The 21316-nt window shown below is 29.5% G+C and overlaps 5 protein-coding genes across 6 annotated transcripts; 3 read left to right on the forward strand and 2 right to left on the reverse strand.

The window, feature by feature from the left end:
- Positions 1-6842: 6842 nt before the first annotated feature.
- On the forward strand, positions 6843-8496 carry LOC124913933 (F-box protein At5g39250). Of its 2 annotated transcripts, none has more exons than XM_047454374.1 (2): positions 6843-6935; positions 7561-8496. In XM_047454374.1, the coding sequence occupies exon 2, from the start codon at positions 7587-7589 to the stop codon at positions 8334-8336; it is 750 nt and encodes a 249-aa protein (XP_047310330.1). In that variant the 5' UTR covers positions 6843-6935; positions 7561-7586; the 3' UTR covers positions 8337-8496. The 2 variants fall into 2 exon arrangements, with proteins under 2 accessions (XP_047310330.1, XP_047310331.1); XM_047454375.1 differs by lacking the exon at positions 6843-6935 and adding an exon at positions 6943-7064.
- Positions 8497-8689: 193 nt separating this feature from the next.
- On the reverse strand, positions 8690-11374 carry LOC124913932 (probable mitochondrial-processing peptidase subunit beta, mitochondrial). Its single transcript, XM_047454373.1, has 9 exons — positions 10603-11374; positions 10365-10529; positions 10151-10288; positions 9917-10068; positions 9726-9834; positions 9453-9551; positions 9308-9373; positions 9106-9213; positions 8690-9012 (listed from the first exon to the last, which is right to left on the reverse strand). Exons 1-9 carry the CDS (start codon positions 11275-11277, stop codon positions 8926-8928), a joined length of 1599 nt encoding a protein of 532 aa, XP_047310329.1. The 5' UTR covers positions 11278-11374; the 3' UTR covers positions 8690-8925.
- A 458-nt stretch (positions 11375-11832) lies between these two features.
- LOC124916151 (pentatricopeptide repeat-containing protein At5g39350) lies at positions 11833-13756 on the forward strand (the record flags this gene model as incomplete). The annotated part of the gene is made up of 1 exon (XM_047456883.1): positions 11833-13756. A coding segment is annotated over one exon (1788 nt), but the record flags the coding sequence as incomplete, so codon positions are not given.
- Positions 13757-16852: 3096 nt separating this feature from the next.
- On the forward strand, positions 16853-18021 carry LOC124914843 (40S ribosomal protein S19-3-like). The gene is made up of 4 exons (XM_047455456.1): positions 16853-17015; positions 17281-17371; positions 17469-17652; positions 17741-18021. Exons 1-4 carry the CDS (start codon positions 16932-16934, stop codon positions 17814-17816), a joined length of 435 nt encoding a protein of 144 aa, XP_047311412.1. The 5' UTR covers positions 16853-16931; the 3' UTR covers positions 17817-18021.
- A 541-nt stretch (positions 18022-18562) lies between these two features.
- LOC124916152 (reticulocyte-binding protein homolog 2a-like) lies at positions 18563-20409 on the reverse strand. The gene is made up of 7 exons (XM_047456885.1): positions 19665-20409; positions 19566-19596; positions 19401-19493; positions 19203-19322; positions 19008-19106; positions 18873-18932; positions 18563-18784 (listed from the first exon to the last, which is right to left on the reverse strand). Exons 1-7 carry the CDS (start codon positions 20354-20356, stop codon positions 18563-18565), a joined length of 1317 nt encoding a protein of 438 aa, XP_047312841.1. The 5' UTR covers positions 20357-20409.
- Positions 20410-21316: the final 907 nt, after the last annotated feature.

Genomic DNA, 21316 nt, shown 5'->3' on the forward strand with positions numbered 1-21316 from the left:
AAATCCGCATGGAGCTAAAGCTACTATTTTACTTTTATTATTATTATTATTATTATTAAATGATATATATATATATATATATTAAAAACAATAAGAATAGTTTTAATCCTAATAACAAAAATATTATATAAAAAAATAGAATACAAAACACTTTAGTCTTTACCTTACAAAAATAAGTTTATTAAGGACTCCACCAATTTTTTGGATATCGAAGTTTTAACAAAAACAATTTTTTGGATATCGAAGTTTTAACAAAAACAATGTTACGAATTTAACTGGTTCTTTTTTTTTATTTTTGCCTCTTCATTTTTGGGACATTTTTATCTCGAATATGCCTATTTTTTTAGTATAATTTTTTTTTATTCGTGACATTATTTTCGTTCCTATTTTGTTATTTCATATGAACCTATATAATATATATTATTTATAAACTTAAATGGTGTTACATGATTTGAAAATTTATTTAATTATATTGTGGATTATTTTGAAAATGATGGCATGCCTATGGAAAAGGCTGTCTAGTCAAAGATCTAGGAGGCCTGCAAATTTGATACCTGAAATGCCCTTATTAAGGTGTGAAAATTTATTTAATGAAATAAAAAATTATGTTGTAAATTTGATTTCTTAGTTTATTATTAGATATGATTATAAACTTAGTGTATAAGTTAAATAAGAATGGAGAGAAAATTGTGTTTAAATATAAAATATGTGTAAATATATTTTTTAAGTTAATTTATTACGTAAACATTAAACACTAATCAAACAAAAACGTTATGCTGCGACTATATATATATTAAAAAATGAAAAAACCCAAAATGATATTGTGAATTATTTATGGATATAATAAATTTAGAAATATATACAATCAATAATACAAATTAGTATAGAAATGAAATAATAAATATATTTGTAAGTTTAATGGGGGGCAATTTAGTAAGTAAAATAGATGGTCGTGAGTGGTGACACATCACACTTTGTCTTGGGCATGGCCTTAAGCTTATTTGGGTTATTTAATATTTTATTTATTTATTTTTAACTATTTAAAAAAATCAAAAAAAGTTATTTAAAATTGGTTAAATTATTATAATATTTTATTTTATTTAAATTTTATAAAAATAAAATAAAAATATTAAATAATATTTTTGATAAAAAGAAAATTCAACATCAAATAAGTTCCAAACAAAGTTTAATGTAGCAAAGTGTAACAAAAATTTAGCATATATTTTAAGCCACTAGAGCCCTAATAATAAGTCACCAAGTAAACTCAACTTTCAATAATAATAATAAAAATTATCATGATAACATTATGAATGAATTAATAATGAATGAAGCCAAAATTATTAATGATATTGTATATTAAATATTGACACGTCAATTAAAAATAAATGTTTTCCTCATTCCATCCCTTATTTATTTGATCCATGTGACAAAAAGTGCAATATTTGTGGATGATGACTTATTTCCTTTTATGGGGGTATAATTATACAATATTTGTTGTGTATTGGTACAATTATATCAGGATCATTTTAGGATTAGAGTTTTATTTTGGATTATGTTTAACAAAAAAATTATTATAATATAATCTTTTGGACAGTAACATTAGAATATCTAAAATTTACCTTTAACATTAGCAAACATATCAGATTCAACTGTTTAAATTTTAAATAAGTTAAATCTTGAGGAATATGAGATAATTATATGTACATGAAGAAAGTACATAAAATAAATGCAATAAAAGAAATGAAAATTTAAAAGGTAAAAAGGGGCAACTTAATTAAGGTGGCGTGCCATCACCATGTGCAAATGCAATAAGCTTTATTTCTTTATATTCCTTTTGTTTCCTGGTCGGGTTTTAGGGCCACCACCCGTCTTGTCCTGTCTTATCATACTCAGTCAATTGTTGGGCTTGGCTCCGACCCGTCTGTATGCCATCTAACCATTGTTTTACAATATCACTGGTTGTAATATAGGTCATCAGTCCTTTTTCCTTCTTTTTGCATTGTCTTTGTCTCTTGTTCTTGCATGTTGTTTCTATTTCAATTTTCTCATTTGTTTTATTTTGTCTCCTCCATCCTCTAACACAATGTTTTCATCATATCATATAATTACTAGTTGATTTTCTTCTTCAAACTTAATTATTGCATGGTTTTTAAGGCTAGCTTTCACGGGATAAAATCATATGTTTTGGATGGTTCTTTATTCTTCTTCACACGGAAGGGGCAAAACAGTCATTTAAAAAATATTATTATTTTGCCTCTCCTTGTGAGAGATAACAAAGAACCATTCGGAACAGCCAACCCGTTATAGTCTTGACCATGTGATTAATGTGGCTTGGGCAATGGCCTCTTTGATTGTGTTTATATTTTCAAAATGGTTCACATGTTCTACTATTATTTCAGTTTACTAGTTTATCCTAACAAAATTGGAGTATATATATAATATTTAAACCATTCAATTATAAAAAGTTTTTAATAATATGTTATCCACCTATCTTTAATTTTGTTAACCTTCTTTATTTGAATGATGACACGGTTATATTGTTTACATTATTCAAAATTCTTTAGACATTGCATTGAGTTTAACTTTCATATTTTTCAATTTATAATGCTACAAATTTTGATAAAGTTAAAATTAAAAGTTCACTATAATTTCAAATAAAATATTATTTAAAAAAATATTAGCTATATATTATTATGTAAATATAATTAAGTATACAGTTAATTTAAAAAAATTAAAGGTCAAATTTACAAAATTTATTACATAAATTACTTTAAATAAATAATATATTTTTTTAATTTATAAATATAAATTTACTTTTCTTCTATAAAATAATATATAATTTAAAAATTAAAATTATTTATAAATTTGTAAGATCTTAATTATTTATTGTAAATTTAAAATAATAAGAATTTAATTAATTGAAGAGTTTATTTAAATCAAAATAGTTAATTTTCTTTATAAATCATAAAATTGTAAAGTTTGTAAAATAAAATAAAAATAATTGAAATGAATTCAAAATATAAAAAAAACAAAATCTAGAATAAGGGTGTTCAATATATTTTGGTGTTTTGAAGAATAATTTGGATTTTGGTGAAATGGATGTTATAAAAAACTTGATTATTAAAAATAAATAAATAAATAATGATTTTGTATACGATGGTAAAGAAGTGATTTTTTTTGGTAAAAAATTTAAAAAATATTAATATATAATGATAAAATAAAAAATAATAATTTAAAATAATTTTGTTTTAGTATTTTGATTAATGAATTAAGTAATATAATAGATATAAGAGTGAAATTATATTTTTGTTTGGTTATTTTAATTTTTATTTAAAATAATGTATATATATATATATAATATTTTAATTTTAATATTAAAATAAAAAAAAATATGATTTAGTGTTTATAGAAATGTGATATTTTAACCATGCATTCAACAACCGTATAAGATTAAAAAATATATATATATATAAAAACGAGAGAATTTTGTGTCAGGAATGGTTTTAAGAATAATGTGATAAACGTAATTGAACTAAAAAAAAATAGAATTTCTCTCTCATATTAGATTTAATTTCGAGAGAAATGTCAATATTAGGTATAAAGTTGAAAAGAGTTTCAAATTTGTTTATTAAGTTGTAAATTTTATTTATGTATATAAAGTTGACAAAATGTGTCAAATTTATTAATTTAACGTAACGGCGTTAATTTTTTTATGATGTGTAATTTTATTTAATTTTATAAATCCACGTAAGCCAGTTTTTAATCCAAATCATCTGAATTGAAAATAATTTTCCAATCATTTAAATTCCAATTTATGTCTCTTTCTCTAATTTTACATTCAATCATCTACTCCATTTCCTCTTACTCATCTCCCTCACCCCTTCTTCAATATTCCTCAATTCATCTACCACTTTAAAATAAATAATCAAAAGAGATAAGATGTGAATAAGATTACTAAAATGAAATAAAGAGATAAAACAATGAAAAAAAACATCTTTAACCTCTAACAACCCAAAAGAGATGGTATAACATTCAGATTTCGAGTACTCTTGTTCTTATTTGGAATAGAAGTTGTTTCTGATCTCTTAATGGAAGAATATAATGTTTAAAATGACGATGAAAAAGAAGCAACATGTTCTTCCAGATCAATTCCACATGCAGTAACTTTACCTTTCACATTTCCGCCGCCTCAGTCCGTCGAAGAAGATGAAACCATATACGAATTAGAAGAGTTAGACGATAACTAGCCAGCATGAATCCACTGAATATTCCACCGCATTTTACTCTTTCCTTATGTTTGGACCTCGATTTTGTTTTACCTTCTCTATGTGATTCAACTCGCCAGAGTGCACAGTCCCAAAAACCAGTAGACAATCGTTCGAAGAAATCGTCGGAAACTCTGGCTACCGCATCCCACCAATCTAGATCTAAATCTCGACACTTTCCAATCTTCTAATCAAACGGAGTCGCATCTGGACTCTCGTTCTCCTCTATCACTTTAAAAATGTCCATCCTCTTGCGTCATCGATAAAAATGGATTAGATCGAGAAGAGAACGGGACAACTAATTATTCTTTATTTCTAATTTCAGATTGAAAACGATAATTTGGATTAAAAAATTATATATTTAATAATTAGCAGCTGACCTGGATTAAAATAAAAAATTAATAATTACACAACTGTAAAATAGTTAACGCGGTTAATCTTTTTCTGTTAAATGGAATAAATTTGACACATTTTGTCAAGTTTATATATATAAATAAAATTTTACAACTTATTAAACAAATTTAAAACATTCGTCCAACTTTATACACAAAATTGACATTTATCCCATTTAATTTCAATAATGTGTTGTCATATTATTCCCGACATGACATCAAATTCTCGCTCTCTATTATTATTCTAAAAATTAAAATTATTATTATGATGTTTAAGTTTTGAGATAAAAATATATCATCACAGTGATATATATAATTTTTAGGATTATTATAGAAAATATATTTAAAAAAAACTTATTAAAACGTGTGTATTTATATAATTAATTTATTTACATATATAAATTACAAAACTTATTTAATAAGCGTATCAACTGTTAAAAATAATTTATTTAAATTTTTATACAGTTTTAATGGTGTTAAATATATATAACTAATTTTTTGTCTTTAATTTTGTTTATTTGTTACTCATTCGTTCTTTAATTTTATTTATTTTAATATTTATAATAATAGTTAATATATATTTAAAAAATATTTATTTCTATTAAGTTTTTAAATACTAACAATTATATTTTTTAAAATATTATTTATATTTGTATGTTATTTTATTAATAATATAATTTAAATTATTAAAAAATATATATATATATAAATCTTATTAAATTTAGCACATATTTTCAAAAAAGCTATCCTATTTGTTATTTATTTTTATTTGTATCTCAACTTATTACTTAATAACAACTTATATACAATTATAAAGACATCAAATAACTTTTTATTTCTTACTTCAGTTACTAATAAACTTATTAATAACATCAACAACTTAGGTAATTATAAGTTCAATTAGTTTTATCCACCAAGCTTTCTTTCTCAATCTCTTGTGGGCTAATTGATAAAATATTTTTCTACCAATAAATAAAGGCCTATTTGGGTTTGAGTGAAACCAAATATATTATTTAAATTTTTTTTTTTATAAAATATCATATTGCAACTTGATTTAAATAAAATAATATTATAAAATATATTTTATTTAGATATATATTAACCCATTAATAATATTTGTTTATTCAAATTTAGGACACTCAAGTCAAACTAGACAGGTCCAAAATTTGGCCAATCTTATTCATGTTTATACTTTATAGCTTTAACGGTAATAGTTTAATATAAATTTGAGTTGAATAGATAATTTTAATAAGAATTAAATATAATAATAACTAATACATTCTAAATTATCTCATATAAATTATTTATCTCATAAAAAATATTTATTTTTGTTAGAAATATTTTATTTATTAAGAATTAGAGAAAATAATATATAAATATTTAATACATATAAAATGTCTATTAAATAGAAAATTAGTAATAATTTTTTTAAAATGAAAAAAATGTCAAAAGAGAAGACAAAGATCAAAGAAACTTAAATTTTATAAATATAATATATATAACTAAATAAAATACTAACACTGAAGTATTTTTTTTTCTTCGGTCAAAAATACATAGTTTAGGTTCGCTTTTTAAAAAGTTGAAAATTTTCTTTTAATAATTCCTGACAAAAAAAAGTTAGCATAAGATAGTTTGAACACTTAATTATGCTTAGTGTTTGTTTTTGTTTCATGTAATATCTTGTTTAGTTATATTGCAAATCAATAATATTATTGACATAGTTTATTTATACCATTTTAATATTTTGAACATTTTTAGAGTCTGTGTGTATTCGTATTCGATCTTCTTTTAGCAGCAAAAGTGCAGCAAAAGAAATGAAGTTTAAATTTTTGTAAATAACAATTCTCTTATTTATATGAGTTTTTTATTATTTTATTTATTTATATATAGTTGTTAATAATTATAATTTGACAAAATATTTTTTAACTGTTAAATATTGTTTATAAATTATTTGTTCGGTTTTATAAATCACCCTAAAAAATTACAATATTGTTGATCTTCATTAAAATTTTAATTATTATAAATTTATTATATTATTTATTATTTAATATTTTAAATTTTATTTAATTGTTTTAATTTTATGTTATTATTTAATTTATATATATAATCTTTTATTTCTTTCTAAAATGTATATTTATAATTTATACGTATAATAATTTTTTTTCTAAAATATTAAGCAAGCACGATTCAGAAGGAACATTATCTCTTTCTTCTTCTCCCTTCCCTTGCCGATGTGAATTCATTCCTGCCATAGGGTTTCAGTTGACGAAGTCTCAAGGTGAACTTTTGGTAGATTCTCTTCTTGTTAATTAATTATCTGCTCTTCAATTCCATGATCTTCAACATAGAGAGTTTGGATTGCTTTCTCGTTGAAGTTATCGATTGTGTTATTTGCGTCATGAATCGGGTTCGTGATTTCTCAATTATCACAAAAGATTTGATCCATTGTTTCTTTTTTAGATCAGAATCTGGCGTATACTTTTAGATCTGTTTCTAGTCAGTTTACCTTGTTTAGATTTCCTAATGTAGAATTAGATTTGTAACGTGTTCGATTCGAACTGAAATTGATCATCTAGGAGAATCATTGCGTCATTAGATGCGTTTCTATAAAATTCTAGTATGGCGAAGACATGATTCAATCTCGCCGGAGATTGTAAATTGTAATTTACATCTTTATATGATCCATCTAGAAGTTATTCCTATTTTTTGTTGTTCCTTTGTATTCTTACTAAATGTCCTATGTGCAGCAGCTTAATTCAGTTTAATAGTTTTATGATCACCATCAGAATTTAGGCCGATCCTTCAAATTGATCATCTAGGGTTTAGATTATTATTAATACATGCATTCTTATGATCATAGAAAGATCTCCCACTTTTTGGTTTCCTGATTGACATTTCTACAGGGATTCTAACTAAGCTGTTGGAAAATATGTCATTTGAAGAAGTTCTAAAGGTTGTGTTTCCCCTGTTGGAAGGGACTGACCTTGCTTCCTGCATGTTGGTTTGCAAGCAGTGGCAAGCAATAGCCTTAGATGATTATTTATGGAAATGTCAGTGTGGTAAAAGATGGCCTTCGCTCTGCAAACGAACATCTCCTCCTTCCACAAGCTACTACAAATTATTCCAGAGCTTCTACAAACGTCAGAAGAATCGGGCAGTTCTACCACCAAGATTCTCCTCCAAGGATATTGAGTTCTACATTGATATTTGGGCAGAAGGAGAATCGATCTTCTCAGAAGTGGTCCCAGCATCTGTCCTACAAAATGGGCTTAAGCTCCAATCTCGTGGAATCAGCAACATGCCTAGGTTGCACTTGGATGGTCCAGAATACAAGATGACACTTGAAGTGGAGCCAAGGCTGAGTGTACCAGTTGACCAGGATGTGAGAGTCTCGGTTCTTGTTGGACGCAAAGACACAAACAAAGTTGCTTGCATTATCAACAATTCACTGTTTGATTATATGGACCGAACTGCATACAGGGCTCTTGCGTTTGACTATATCGAACTGTCCCCATCTTACCCATTTGTTTCTGGCATCCGAGCATGGATCTCTTTGCTTTTCACGGAGAATAGTACTGAGGAGGTTATTAATGTTTGTGGGATTGAAATGGATTTCTGTGATGTGGCCAATTCTGAAGATGAAGCGATGTGGCTGTTAGACATGTTAGATTGGAAGTAAGTGATGGATCACATTTGCCCAATAACTCCAATAACTTTTTATTATGGATCACATTTGCCCAATAACTCCAATAACTTTTTATTATTACTCAAGTAATAAGCTTTGAATTTCATGTTAACGTTTTTAATTTTTTCAAATAAGTTCTTGCAAATTCCATTGATGGTAAATTTGTCACTGCTTCTTCCTTCCCATCATGTATGTTTTTCAAGATTATGACAAGTCTTTAGACATGTTAGATTGGAAGAGACCTTTAAATTTAAATTTCATTCATGCCACTGTTCTTTAGACTCTCATTATGTAAGTTCTTCAATTTAACTTCTAATTGACATAACTAGCTAGCTCTGGAAAGGGTTTTGTTCAAGAGACCAAAAAAGTCTCCAAATATATCACTTCATTATTTCACATAACAAAAAAATGCTTTCATCCAATAAAATGTTAAGTTACCCAATTCGGTATTGCAACAATTATTAACAAAAAAAAGATTGGCCCAGTGTTAACTGGAAAGTTGCCAGCAACATTAAATACTGGGGAGATAAGTTTCGGTATCTCAGAAAGATGGAATTGGAGCTGGTTTTGCGAGTGAGAAGACCTAGTATCGAAGCAAGTAGGTCCTGCGTCTGAACCAGTTGTAGTCTGGCAAACCTTGGATAGGACCCATAGCAGCAATTGCAACATCCTGCATAAACAACAAATAAAAAGACCAAATGATTGCTAACTGCACACATTCTTTCCCAAAAAATATCTAAATTAAAAACGTAATCGTCCATGCCTGATCATTTATAAAGCGGTTTGCGACACGTTTGACTGTACTAGCATCAACAGCGTCAATACGGGCAAAGAGTTCAGCAAATGGGATTCTTCTACCATATGTAAGAAGCTGCAACAAACACAGATATATATGTATGTCAAGAAACTTGGTCAATCTTCTATTAAGATTCTTTATGTAAGGCAATATTAAATTAAAATTGTACCTGGCGTCCAATATCCTCAGCAACAGGACTTGTCCCGTCTATGTGGAGGAGCAAGGAAGATTTCAACTGCATTTAGGAAGACTGTTAAGTTGGTTGCAGTTCTAAATAGAAACTGTTTGGAATTTAAATGGTTTGAGTTATTTACCTGGTTACGAGCACGAATAACATCAGCTTCTGAAACTTTGTAACTTAACTTGCTTACTTCACGCATAATTGCCCAGGCCAAGTCATCCAAGCAGTCGGGCTGCAAGTAAAATAACAACAATAAAGAACCATAATCTGCAAAGAAGTTGAAGTAACGTACAAAATTGAACCAAACTGTTTGGCTAAGAGTTTGTTTAAACTTAAAAGTCATTAACAACATAAAAGTCTTAAAACATATAATACAAAAATCTTCAAAGGAAGAAGCCAATTTCACCTTAGCAACAGCATAAACACCAAAGAGACCTGTATCATTGTAGTTGGTGTTGAAAGCCATCACGCTTTCAGCTATACCATTTATACCAACCCGTTGAGCAAGCTCAGATCTGCATGTGAAAGACATTAACATGTAAATGCACACGTTAAAACAGCATTATCTGAACTAGATAAATAAAGTCAGATCCTCACCCCATGTGTTTTCCACCACCCACATTCTTATTCCAAGTTCCCAGCATAGATTGCATGACCATCAAAGCAATGGAATCTGGATCAGCCCACGAAGCACCAGCAAAAGCAACAGCAAATTGTGCCAAAGGCATATCATCATCAATAATCCTAACCTGTTTTTTCCAGGGTTTCAATTCATTTAGATAAAATATTATTCGTAAAGATTAGGTCCTCAAGCACCAAACAGAAACAAACCTCAGATCCAGTGAAAACAGCCGGTTCCTTAGCTACTAACTCAGAAGCTGTGGTTGGATTTGATGATAAATTAGTGAATAATTTCTTTACTTGATCAACAATATCCTCATGCTTAACAGCTCCAGAGGCAGAAATGACCTGATCCGGGGAAACTCAAAAATCAAATGGCAAGATGGAGGTATAAAACCAAACAGACTGTATACTTTACAATTACCATTCTTGGACAAGTATAGTGAGTAGATATGTATTGATGGATGTTTTCTTTGGTTATAGACTTAATATTTTCAGCCGGACCCAAAATGGTTCTGCCTAGAGGAGTATACTGGAATGCAGTAGCGTGAAGGTGATCAAAAATAACTTCTTCCTTCTGACTGATCACCTACAGCATTGAATTACGATCAAAATGATTAAAGAATCAATTTCTAATACAAACAATTAAAATGGATTTCTACCTCTTCCATCTCCCTGAGTATCACGTTGCGTTCTCTGTTGATACTATTCTCATCAAACTTGGAATTTTGCAATATATCTGCCAAAATATCCAACGCTAAGGGAACGTTGTTCTCCATAACCTTGGCGTAGAACGTCGTCTGCTCTCTTGACGTGTAAGCATTCAGATGCCCACCAATATTCTCTATCTCCTCCTCCAATTGCCTACAGGTCCTCTTCTGGGTTCCTTTAAATATCATATGCTCGAGGAAATGAGCAGTACCATTAGTTTCGCTCGTCTCGAACCGGCTTCCAGCGTCAATCCAGACACCGACAGTGGCTGTTTTCGCAGCCAGATTCGATTCGGTGGCGACTCTCAAACCATTGGGAAGAGTTGTAACGCGGGTCAACGGTGCGGCGAGGATGGCAGTATGGTCTTTAACAGAAGGGTGAGGGGAATTGTATTTGAGAAATCGAGGGTCTGGGTTCTCAAGCTGCTTAAGTTTCTCCTTCACCTGTACGGATAAACGATCATATATCATGGTGGTCGGCGATGGAGGTGAGGGTAGAGAGGATTCATCGGAAGTCTTAGCGACTGCCGATGATGATGTGGAAAGGGATCGGATGGCGTGATTAGAAATCGACGATGAAGGTCGATTTGACCTTCGAGCTAGGATGAGGATGTGTTTGATCCCCATGGTTGCCTTCTTCTCTAACTAGGGTTAGCTTTGATTCCTGTAATCAATTGGGGGGTGGAGAAAGAAGACTGGAAATCTGAAATGAAGCTACGACTGATCAAAACGCATCGAGAGAGATGAAGGTGTTTGTTATCCGACGTCGTTTTTCCTTTCCAAGCCCAATTGTTTATTAGGCCCATGGGCTGTATAAGCCCATTTCCATGTAAGAGAATGATTTCAGATTCTCTCAGTCGCCGGCGGGACCGTACGCTTCAGATTTCTCGTGCAGCCATGTCGACTGACGAGTTCGTCAAAGCATACTCTTTACATGTTAAATGGTCCGCGGAGCTGGGGAGGTATCAAATTTCTGTCTTTGGGCTGATTTCTTCTGATATTTCATATTTTGAATGAATGAAAATGCTGAAATGTTATTTGAAAATTGGAAATTGGAACTATGTTATTAACTATTTGATTTCACTTTTAAAACTAGGTACACATCCAAGTCTGTCGTGAGCATCAAGAAATACCATGATCATGTCATCATCACCTCTGGAAACTGGTATTTGATTAATCAACTTATGCGCGAAAGTTGTTCGATACATTGCCTCTAGGAGTCTGTACAATACCATGATAAGAATGTACATAAAAAATGCTTCTCCTTACAATAGGATTAAGCTTTTTAGTGACATGTTATCTTCAGGGAACTACTCTCCCGACAATTACACGTTTCCTTCTACTATCAAAGCATGTGGTGACATATCTTCTTTAGAATTGGGTACTTCTGTTCATTGTTTGGCTGTGACAAGTGGTGTGCATTTGAACCCATTTGTAGAAAACTGTCTCCTGGCTATGTACATGAATTGTAGTGATCTTAAGTCAGCCAGACTGGTTTTCAACACAATGCAGCACCGGTGTCTAGTGTCTTGGAATACAATGATAAGTGCGTACTCCAGAAACGGATGTCCAAAGTCTGCTTTGTTGGTTTTTAAGCAAATGATTGATAATGGTATGATACCTGATCAAGCTAGTTTAGCATCAGTTTTACCTGTTTGTGGATATTTGAAAGACTTGAACTTTGGGAGAAGGGTTCATGCACTAGCGGAAGCAATAGGTTTAAGGGATAGAACAGTAGTGCAGAATGCATTAATGGATATGTATGTAAAATGTGGCAGCATGAATGAAGCGGAATCTGTTTTCAAGAAGATGGATGAAAAAGATGTTATTTCCTGGACCACAATGATCAATGGGTATGCTTTAAACAACTATGAGAAGCGGGCATTAATGCTTTGTGCTGAAATGCAGTTTCACGGTGAAAGGCCAAACTTTAGCACAATTTCCTTGCTTCTTTCGGTATGCGCATCTTTGAACGATTTAAAACATGGAAAATGTTTGCACAGCTGGGTTTTAAGACATAAACTCGAGTCAGATATCTTAATAGAAACCGCGCTTATAAACATGTACTCAAGGTGCAAACGCGTTAACCTGTCCCAAACCGTGTTTAGGAACATGCCGAGAAAGCGAACAGCTACGTGGAATTCAATTATCTCAGGGTATAACCAGAACGGACTACATAGAGAAGCAATCATCCTCTTCAAAGAAATGATCTCATTTCCAATAAATTACGATGCTGCAACATTTTCAAGTCTTCTTCCAGTATACGCCGCGTTAGCTGATTTAAAGCCATCAATGAACATCCATTGTTACCTAACTAAATCAGGATTTCTTTCAACAGCAAGTATATCATCCACCTTGATTGACATTTACTCTAAATGTGGAAACTTAGATTCTGCTCTCAAAGTTTTCGACGAGATAAACACAAAGGACAAGGATATCGTTTGTTGGAGTGTTGTATTATCAGGGTGTGGCAAACATGGGAGAGCAGATATTGCACTTTCACTTTTTGACCAAATGATTCGATCAGGATTGGTACCAAATGAAGTAACATTCACCTCAGTCTTGCATGCTTGCAGCCATTCTGGTTTGGTGGATGATGGTTTACTTTTATTTAATGTAATGCTCAAATACCATGAAAGAAAACTACATGGACATCATTTCAATTGTATCATAGATCTCCTTGGTCGGAATGGTCGGTTGGAGGAAGCTCATAAACTGATTAAGAAGTTTGAGCCTAATAATCATGCCATATTGGGTGCAATCTTGGGTGCCTGTGTGATTCATGAGAATGTTGAACTGGGTGAGCTGACGGCTAAGAGACTATTTGAGTTAGAACCAGAGAATACTGGAAATTATGTACTTTTGGGAAAGATTTATGCTGCAGCTGGAAGGTGGATTGATGCTGAGAATATAAGACATATGATTGATCAGATTGGACTTAGAAAGAAACCTGCCCTAAGTCTGATATAATGTCAAGAAATCCTTGTTTTATTATTATTATTGTTGAAAATTAGGTTATTTGGGATTATTTAAGTAAAAGATGGTTAAGAGTATAAATATATAATACAAAATATTTTTGTATTAAAAAGAATGGAGAGTTATTTTAGATGGTTATTTAATTTTTTCTGAATGTGAAATTATGATTGAATTATTATTATGAAAAACCCATTTTTTAGCCTAGGAAAGAGATGGCATACAATACAAAGAATGTCTTAATACCCACTATCCCTTGTTTATTCTATGCGTTGATTTATTAGTTGATCAGTTAAAAATATAATATATATATATATATATGTATATATATTTTTACAAATTTGGTTGTAGATTAATATGCAAATTTGGTTATAAATTAATATGCAAGATATGTATAACGTTAGAATGATTAACATCAAATTTAGATGATATTTTAAAATGTGATAATGAATATTTCTAATATGGAGTTAAAATGATAAATATGGTACTTGATTTTAATATTATTTATTTATCTTAAATTTTTTTATTAAAATAATTCTCATTAAATAAAAAAAAAACTACATATAAAACCTTACAAACAATAAAAAATAACATCTAAAAATTAAATGAACTAAATAAAGTTTTGAAAGTTAAATAATACAAATTTGTATGATTGAAATTCTAATGAAAATAATCCATTAATAAAATACATTTTTTTTTAGAGTAACTTTAAAAATAAACTCATTTAAATTCAATAATAAGAGGATTAAGGTTTGGTAAACAAAATTCAAAGACAATTAAATTTATCTTTAACCAAGGTTGGGTAAACAACGCAATAAAAAGTTTGTCAAATTATAACTTGATAATCTACAAATATAATTAAAATAACGATAAACTCATAAAAAATTATTAAAATATATTTATAAAAGAACTTCAAAAGGTAAATTCCAAAAAATCTTTGTTAGAAAAAAAAAATTATGAATCCGACAACATCGCCTCTTTTGTTACGACGCAGGAAACGAATACGGACTTGAAAAATGGTTACCAATACGATTGAAAGGTATGAACATCAGACGATCCATCAAAGACCGAGAGTATTATTCTAATTACAAAATATGAGATGACAAATTCGATCTAACTAAAATGTCACATCAAACTTAACACAACACCAACTTAAATTTGAGTATGAAAAGATAAATAAAGTAACGTCGTGTTAAAAAGATTATAAAAAAAGGACTTTTCAATTTTTTTAGGGTTGTTTTAAATAAAGAAATATATATATATATATATATAAGAATGATGTGCTAGCATAACTAACATGATTTCTATGCAAACACACGGTTAAAATATAAAATACCACAATTATCATTTGCTTCATTCACCAAAATATCTCCTCATTATCGATCTTTTACTATCTCTCACTTCGAGTAACCAACATATTCATTGTTACCCGTAATTGAACTATATATTATATTACAAACCTTCTCATTTTTCAAAAAATCTCATCCTATCGACATCTTACCATCTCTCATTTCGAGTAACCAACATCTACATTGTTACCCGCAACTGAACTATATATCATATTACAGACCTTCTTATTTCACCCAAAAATCTTCTCCTTATTGACCTCTTACCATCTCTCATTTCGAGTAATCAACATATTCATTGTTACCCGCAACCGAACTATATATCATATTACAAACATTCTCATTTTATCCAAAAATCTCCTCATTATCGACCTATTACCATCTCTCACATCGAGTAACCAATATATACATTGTTACCCGCAACCGAACTATATACCATATTACACACATTCTCATTTCGGCCAACCAACATATTTCTTATTCTCAATCGTTGTACTATCTTTTATTCCCTAACATATCCCAATTGAACTATCATTTTGAGCATTTTGCACCATAACCATCTTATATCATTACACATTTTTTCCTCTTACCATTCTCAATTTAACCAACCAATATAACTCCTAGTTTCCCAACCATCTTATCATATTATAGATTTTCTCACTTCAGTCAACCAACACCAATCGGACTATCATTTTGAGCATTTTGCACACAACAATCTCATCATATTGTAGAACACACTTTGGTCAACCAAATATATTATTTGTTTCCAATTGAACTATCATTTTGAGCATTTTATTCAAAATTATTTCAAACTTACACATGATGAGTTTCAAACTCTTGTCTTTATTATTAAATATGAACACTTAACTCTAATGCCACTTAAAATTTATTTTTATAACTTTATGTATAAATAATTAAATATACAATTGATGTGACTAATAATTAAAAATAAATCACTCAACTTACATTAAAATAATTAAAAAATTATTTTCAATACTCAATCATTCTCCCTCTCTATTCCAATTTTTTTAATATAAAAAGAAAAAATAATCAAACAAATAAATTTATTTTTATATAGATATATTATGAATTAATTTTTAAATAGATTGTTATATATAATTATATAGATATAAAATAATGAATAAAAAAAATATTTATCTTTCTATATCATTATTATTAAAATATATATATATATATATATATATATAATCTAAAATTAGATATAAAATAGACCTTCTTAATTAATACATGTTCATTATTTTTGTAAGTAAATATATATTTCTTTATTAAATTATAAAAACTAATTTAAAGAATAGACTTTTGATTTACGACCGCAAATCGTTCCAATCCAAAATTAGAGTGAAAATAATTTATAATATATGAAATGTTATATATATAATTATGAAAAAAATATATAATAAAAAATATATATAAAAATTAAAATTATGTAAACGAATTAAAAATATTATTAACTTAGTTATTTAAAATATTTAAGTTATAGGGTTAAAATATTATATTTTTAATTTAATCATTTTAAGTTTATGGGTGTCAACCCACGATTCAAATATCGATTTACTCTCATATATATATTCAAATTAAATATTATTATATATATTCAAATTAAATATTATTATATATATATTTATTATATATATATTTAAATATTTAAATATAAATTTACCATTACATTACCATGTTATACTATTTCACTCTTTAAATTTAACTACTAAAGTTCATAAAATTATAAAAAATTTAACTCACACTAAATTTCTTGTCTTAGCAAGCAAATTAGAATAGGCCCATAGGCTTATACAAATATCTGATTGGCATCTTCGATAAAATTTGGCCCAAACTGGATATATATATAAAGGCCCATTACCAAGCAGGGCAAGAACCCTAACGATTTCAGACTCTCTCAGTCGACCGCGAGACCTTGTGCTTCAGATTTCCTCTCTTGTAGCCATGTCGACTGCGAAAGCTGTGAAGGATGTCTCACCTCACGAGTTCGTCAAAGCATACTCTGCACATCTTAAACGCTCCGGAAAGGTATCTAATTTTCGCTCCTTCTCTCTAGATTCAGCAGACTCTAATTGCTCTCTTTAGGTTGATTTCTTCTGATATATCAAATCTTGAGAGAACCAAAATCCCATCTATCTTGAATTGAAGTGTCATACCCAGGATTTATTTTTCCTATGTGATCTTCATTCCGTGTTCTTGTGATGTAAATCATATGGATTTGTTTTTTAAGAATAATATGTTCATTGCTACGACTAAAATATATATTATTTGTGTTATCTTTGGCCTTATTTAGATTGAGCTACCCCATTGGGTTGATATTGTGAAGACTGGCACTTTCAAGGAACTAGCTCCTTATGACCCAGATTGGTACTATATTAGAGCCGGTATGTTTTTTGTTTAATTCTTAAGTATGTTTACTGGGTATTATTTATTCACTTCAATTACTAGTAATTTGTATTGTACTTGGAAATCATACTGCAGCTTCCATGGCAAGGAAGATTTACCTGAGGCAGGGACTTGGTGTTGGTGCCTTCAGAAGGATTTATGGTGGAAGCAAGAGAAATGGAAGTCGCCCACCACACTTTTGCAAGAGCAGTGGATCGGTTGCTCGTCACATCCTTCAACAACTGCAGAAGATCAACATTGTTGATGTTGATGCCAAGGGGTAGGTTATGATGCAGGGTTTTGAGACTTGTTTTTCCTTTCTTACTGTAATGAAACTTTTAACATTGGTTTTGAATGTGTGTTCTCAGTGGGAGGAAAATCACATCCAGTGGACAAAGGGATCTTGATCAAGTTGCAGGGAGGATTGTAGTAGTTGCTGAGTAATATGGAGTGCTCTTCGGACAATGCCATGCTTGAGTTTTAGGGTTTATCTTGCTTGGGAGATGTAGTAGTTGATTTTTAATTATTTGCTTTGGTTTTTCATTGAACTTATTGTCTCATTTCCTTTTATTGCTAAAAAGAATATAATTGACAATGCTTTTTGCTCACTTTTGAGATTATTGGGTTATTGTTGTTGCCATTTCTCTTTTGCAATTGAGTATTTTACCTTTCATTACTCCTTAGGTCCAAACTTCCTGATATTGCCAAGATTTCATACTATACTGATACCCATTTAGTTTAATTCCAAAAGGTTCATAACAATCATTCAATGAAGTTTTATTTTCATGATTGACCTTTCATTTCTCCTTGGAACAAAACTTCTTGGGATTATGTAATGCTGAAAATGTAGTTAAGTGACTCTTAAGACTAATCACTAATGATTCTGGTTTAATAAACACATATATGGGTTAAATTTTAAAGCTGTTAAATTTTCATAATTTTAAAACGATACAAAACTCTTGCTACGTAAACTTCGATAATGGATTAACTAAATTTTCTATTTCGTAACTATTCATAGTAAAATTACAATCAATTCTTCTTGCAATATTAGGAATGATTGTGTGATATAGTAACAAAATGTTAACAAAAGAATTGAGATATCTTCTTCATTATCCTTCTTCAATGTGGCATGTCAATCAAGGAAAATGCATCAGTAAGTCTTGATTCTTTGTGGGTATTAAGCTTGGGCTCTATGGGTGGGGCATGGTCAGTTGCTTCTCAGACCTGCAAGGATTATCAGTATATGATTTAGAAGAATATGATTCCTTAAAGCTACAACTTTTATTAATTATTTCTACAAAAGTGCAATAAATTAACCTTTTAGGAACAAAGGGTCTATCAAAATAAGGCATTGGTTGTGCCTTTGGAACAAGCTCCTTTCTAAGCCGTCTTATTTCTTCTTCTTCTGCTAACTGTACAATATTTCATTATTGAATGTATACCCAAAAAAAAACAAAAAATTAAGTTTCTAATATGTCACAATAACAATAATAGTAATACCTTTTGCTCCCTTTCTATTTCCATCTTACATTGTTCAATAAAGCTGATCTTCTCCACCACCTAGTTTTTTCATCAAAAACTTTTGGTCAAACAAAGTAGGATGTTTCAAGAATATGAGATAAGTTCAAAACATACATATTGGTTGAATTCAGCACGTTCAACAGCTCTGATATCACTGTGCAGTTTTAGATCAACTGGGATTGTGATTTCTTTGGAAGGAGGTTTCACTAACAACTGTGTTTGATCAATTAAAAACATATCAAAATCAAACAACATATAATAATATATTCTGGTCAATCTGTATGTTTGTTTGTCTTTTGTTATTATTACCTCAGGCTGCTCAGTTGTCCATGGCAGCCCTTGTGCAATAGGTATCCTGAGCTTCTCCTCCTCTTCCTTTACTTGTTTTACTTTCTTCATTAATTCTTCTTCTTTGTTTCTTCCTCTTTCCTACAAATTAACAAGATTTGTTTGACTATCACTGTTTGTTCAATCAAATAACTCAATCAAACAGCTAGAATAACTCACTTCTGTTCTAAGATTAAAGGGTTTTTGGCATGTGGGTTTAAGTTTTTGTTGCTGATTTCTCTTCCACTTACTACTACCACTTGATTCTAAGCTCTGAAAATCAAACCCAATAATATATGATGAACAAAATTCAACATCATTCTAGTTCATTAAAAAGGAACTTACTTTACGTCGTTGGCTCCTTGATACCCTGAAACTTGAAAAAGAAAAATAATCAAGATCAGAAAATTAATTAATATTATCTTGTTTTCTTTTATAACTAACCTTCCTTGGCTTCTATCTATAGAAGAAGATGAATCCAGACCCAGACATTCAGATGTCATCAGAAAATCGGAACGTGAGAATGAAGATGTTGTAACTTCAGGCGATGCCCAGTTCATCTCTTTCTCATCTTCATCGGATTGTTTATGATCAATGTTGTTTGATTTTGTATTGAGCATTTCAAAGGCTTTAACCAAAAGCTTCACTCTTCCTGACCCTGAATCTGAAATCAACTTCTCCTCCTTAGAATCATCTTTTAAGACCTTTTCCCTGCTTCTTTTAATGCCCATTTCACTCAATCCATCATCTTCTTTCAGTGTATTTTCATCTCTGTCTGTTTGGTTCTTAAAAAACTCTTCATGAGAAATTCTAAGACTCTCATAAGCAATGCAGACGCATCTATTCGATTTGTCTCTTACCTTGTCCTTGCACTGGCAGGCGACAGTAGAGTGATTAGCTATATCTTTGTTCGACTTCCTTTTGACCAACACGAACTTTCTCTCTTTAGTCTTAATCTGTGAAGACGGAGAGGTGATCTGATTAGGGTTCTTGGATCCAGCTGATTTTGGTGTCGGTGATATGGGAGATTTCAGTTCAGGGTTTTTCAAAATGTTGGGATTGGAATTCTGGGAAATGCTTGATTGCCTCAAAAGTGGATTCTTTGATGGGTCTTGGATCTTGCTGTTAGAATCCATGGAATCCAGGAGATCGAATAGGATGGTTAGATTGAAGAATGGAATCTTCTAATTTTCGCTACCGTGGTTTTGAGGAAAAAGAAACGTTCTTGTTGTTGTTTTTGTTGATACATGTGATATGGACAATGGATGTTATGTTAACTAACGGCTATCTAATATTGGGGCTTAATTTCAGGAATTACTTTTTTGAAATTGGAATTAAAATCTTTATTTTCTTAATTTAAATTGGAATTTTCCTTGTTTTGAAATTTGAATATATGTTCTCATTTTTAATATTGACTCAGCTAATGAATCCGAGAGTAAGATTGATTTATTTAAAATATAATTTATTATTCAAACAAATTTATAAATTGTGAGAAAATATAAATATATATTATCATTGACTATTTGTTTTTGTTAGAATAGGTCAATAATAAAATATTGAGTATTTTTGATTATTTTGTTTCAAAAATAAACTTCTATTTTATCTAAAAGAAATTTAAGAATATTGTCAACTTTTATACATTCAAACATTCTATAAAAAAAAAATTAGAAAGTAAAATTAATAATAAAAATGTACGTTGAAAAGTTAAAATATTAAGTAATTTTTAATTTTACTAGAAAAATTAATTTATAAAATATATTTAAATATTTCATGACAAATATTATCTACTTAAATTTATTTAATAAAAAAATTAATATATCTTAGAACAATTTAAAAGGGTGGCTAACAAATTGACTAAAACAATATTTAACAATATACATTATTTTTTAACGAATGTTACTATTTAGGGATATATTAACATTAATATACATTAATATATATATGACGTATATATTAAATTAAAATAATTTATCATTTTTTTTTTAATTTCTTTTTACACTTTTTCATTTTCATTCAAATAAAATAATTAGTTGGACTATATTAAACTCAAATACATTCAATTGTCAGCCCATTTTCAATAGGAGACTCTACAAAAA

This window comes from Impatiens glandulifera, chromosome 9 (genome assembly GCF_907164915.1).
Source record: "Impatiens glandulifera chromosome 9, dImpGla2.1, whole genome shotgun sequence".
NCBI classification, from domain to species: Eukaryota; Viridiplantae; Streptophyta; class Magnoliopsida; order Ericales; family Balsaminaceae; genus Impatiens; species Impatiens glandulifera.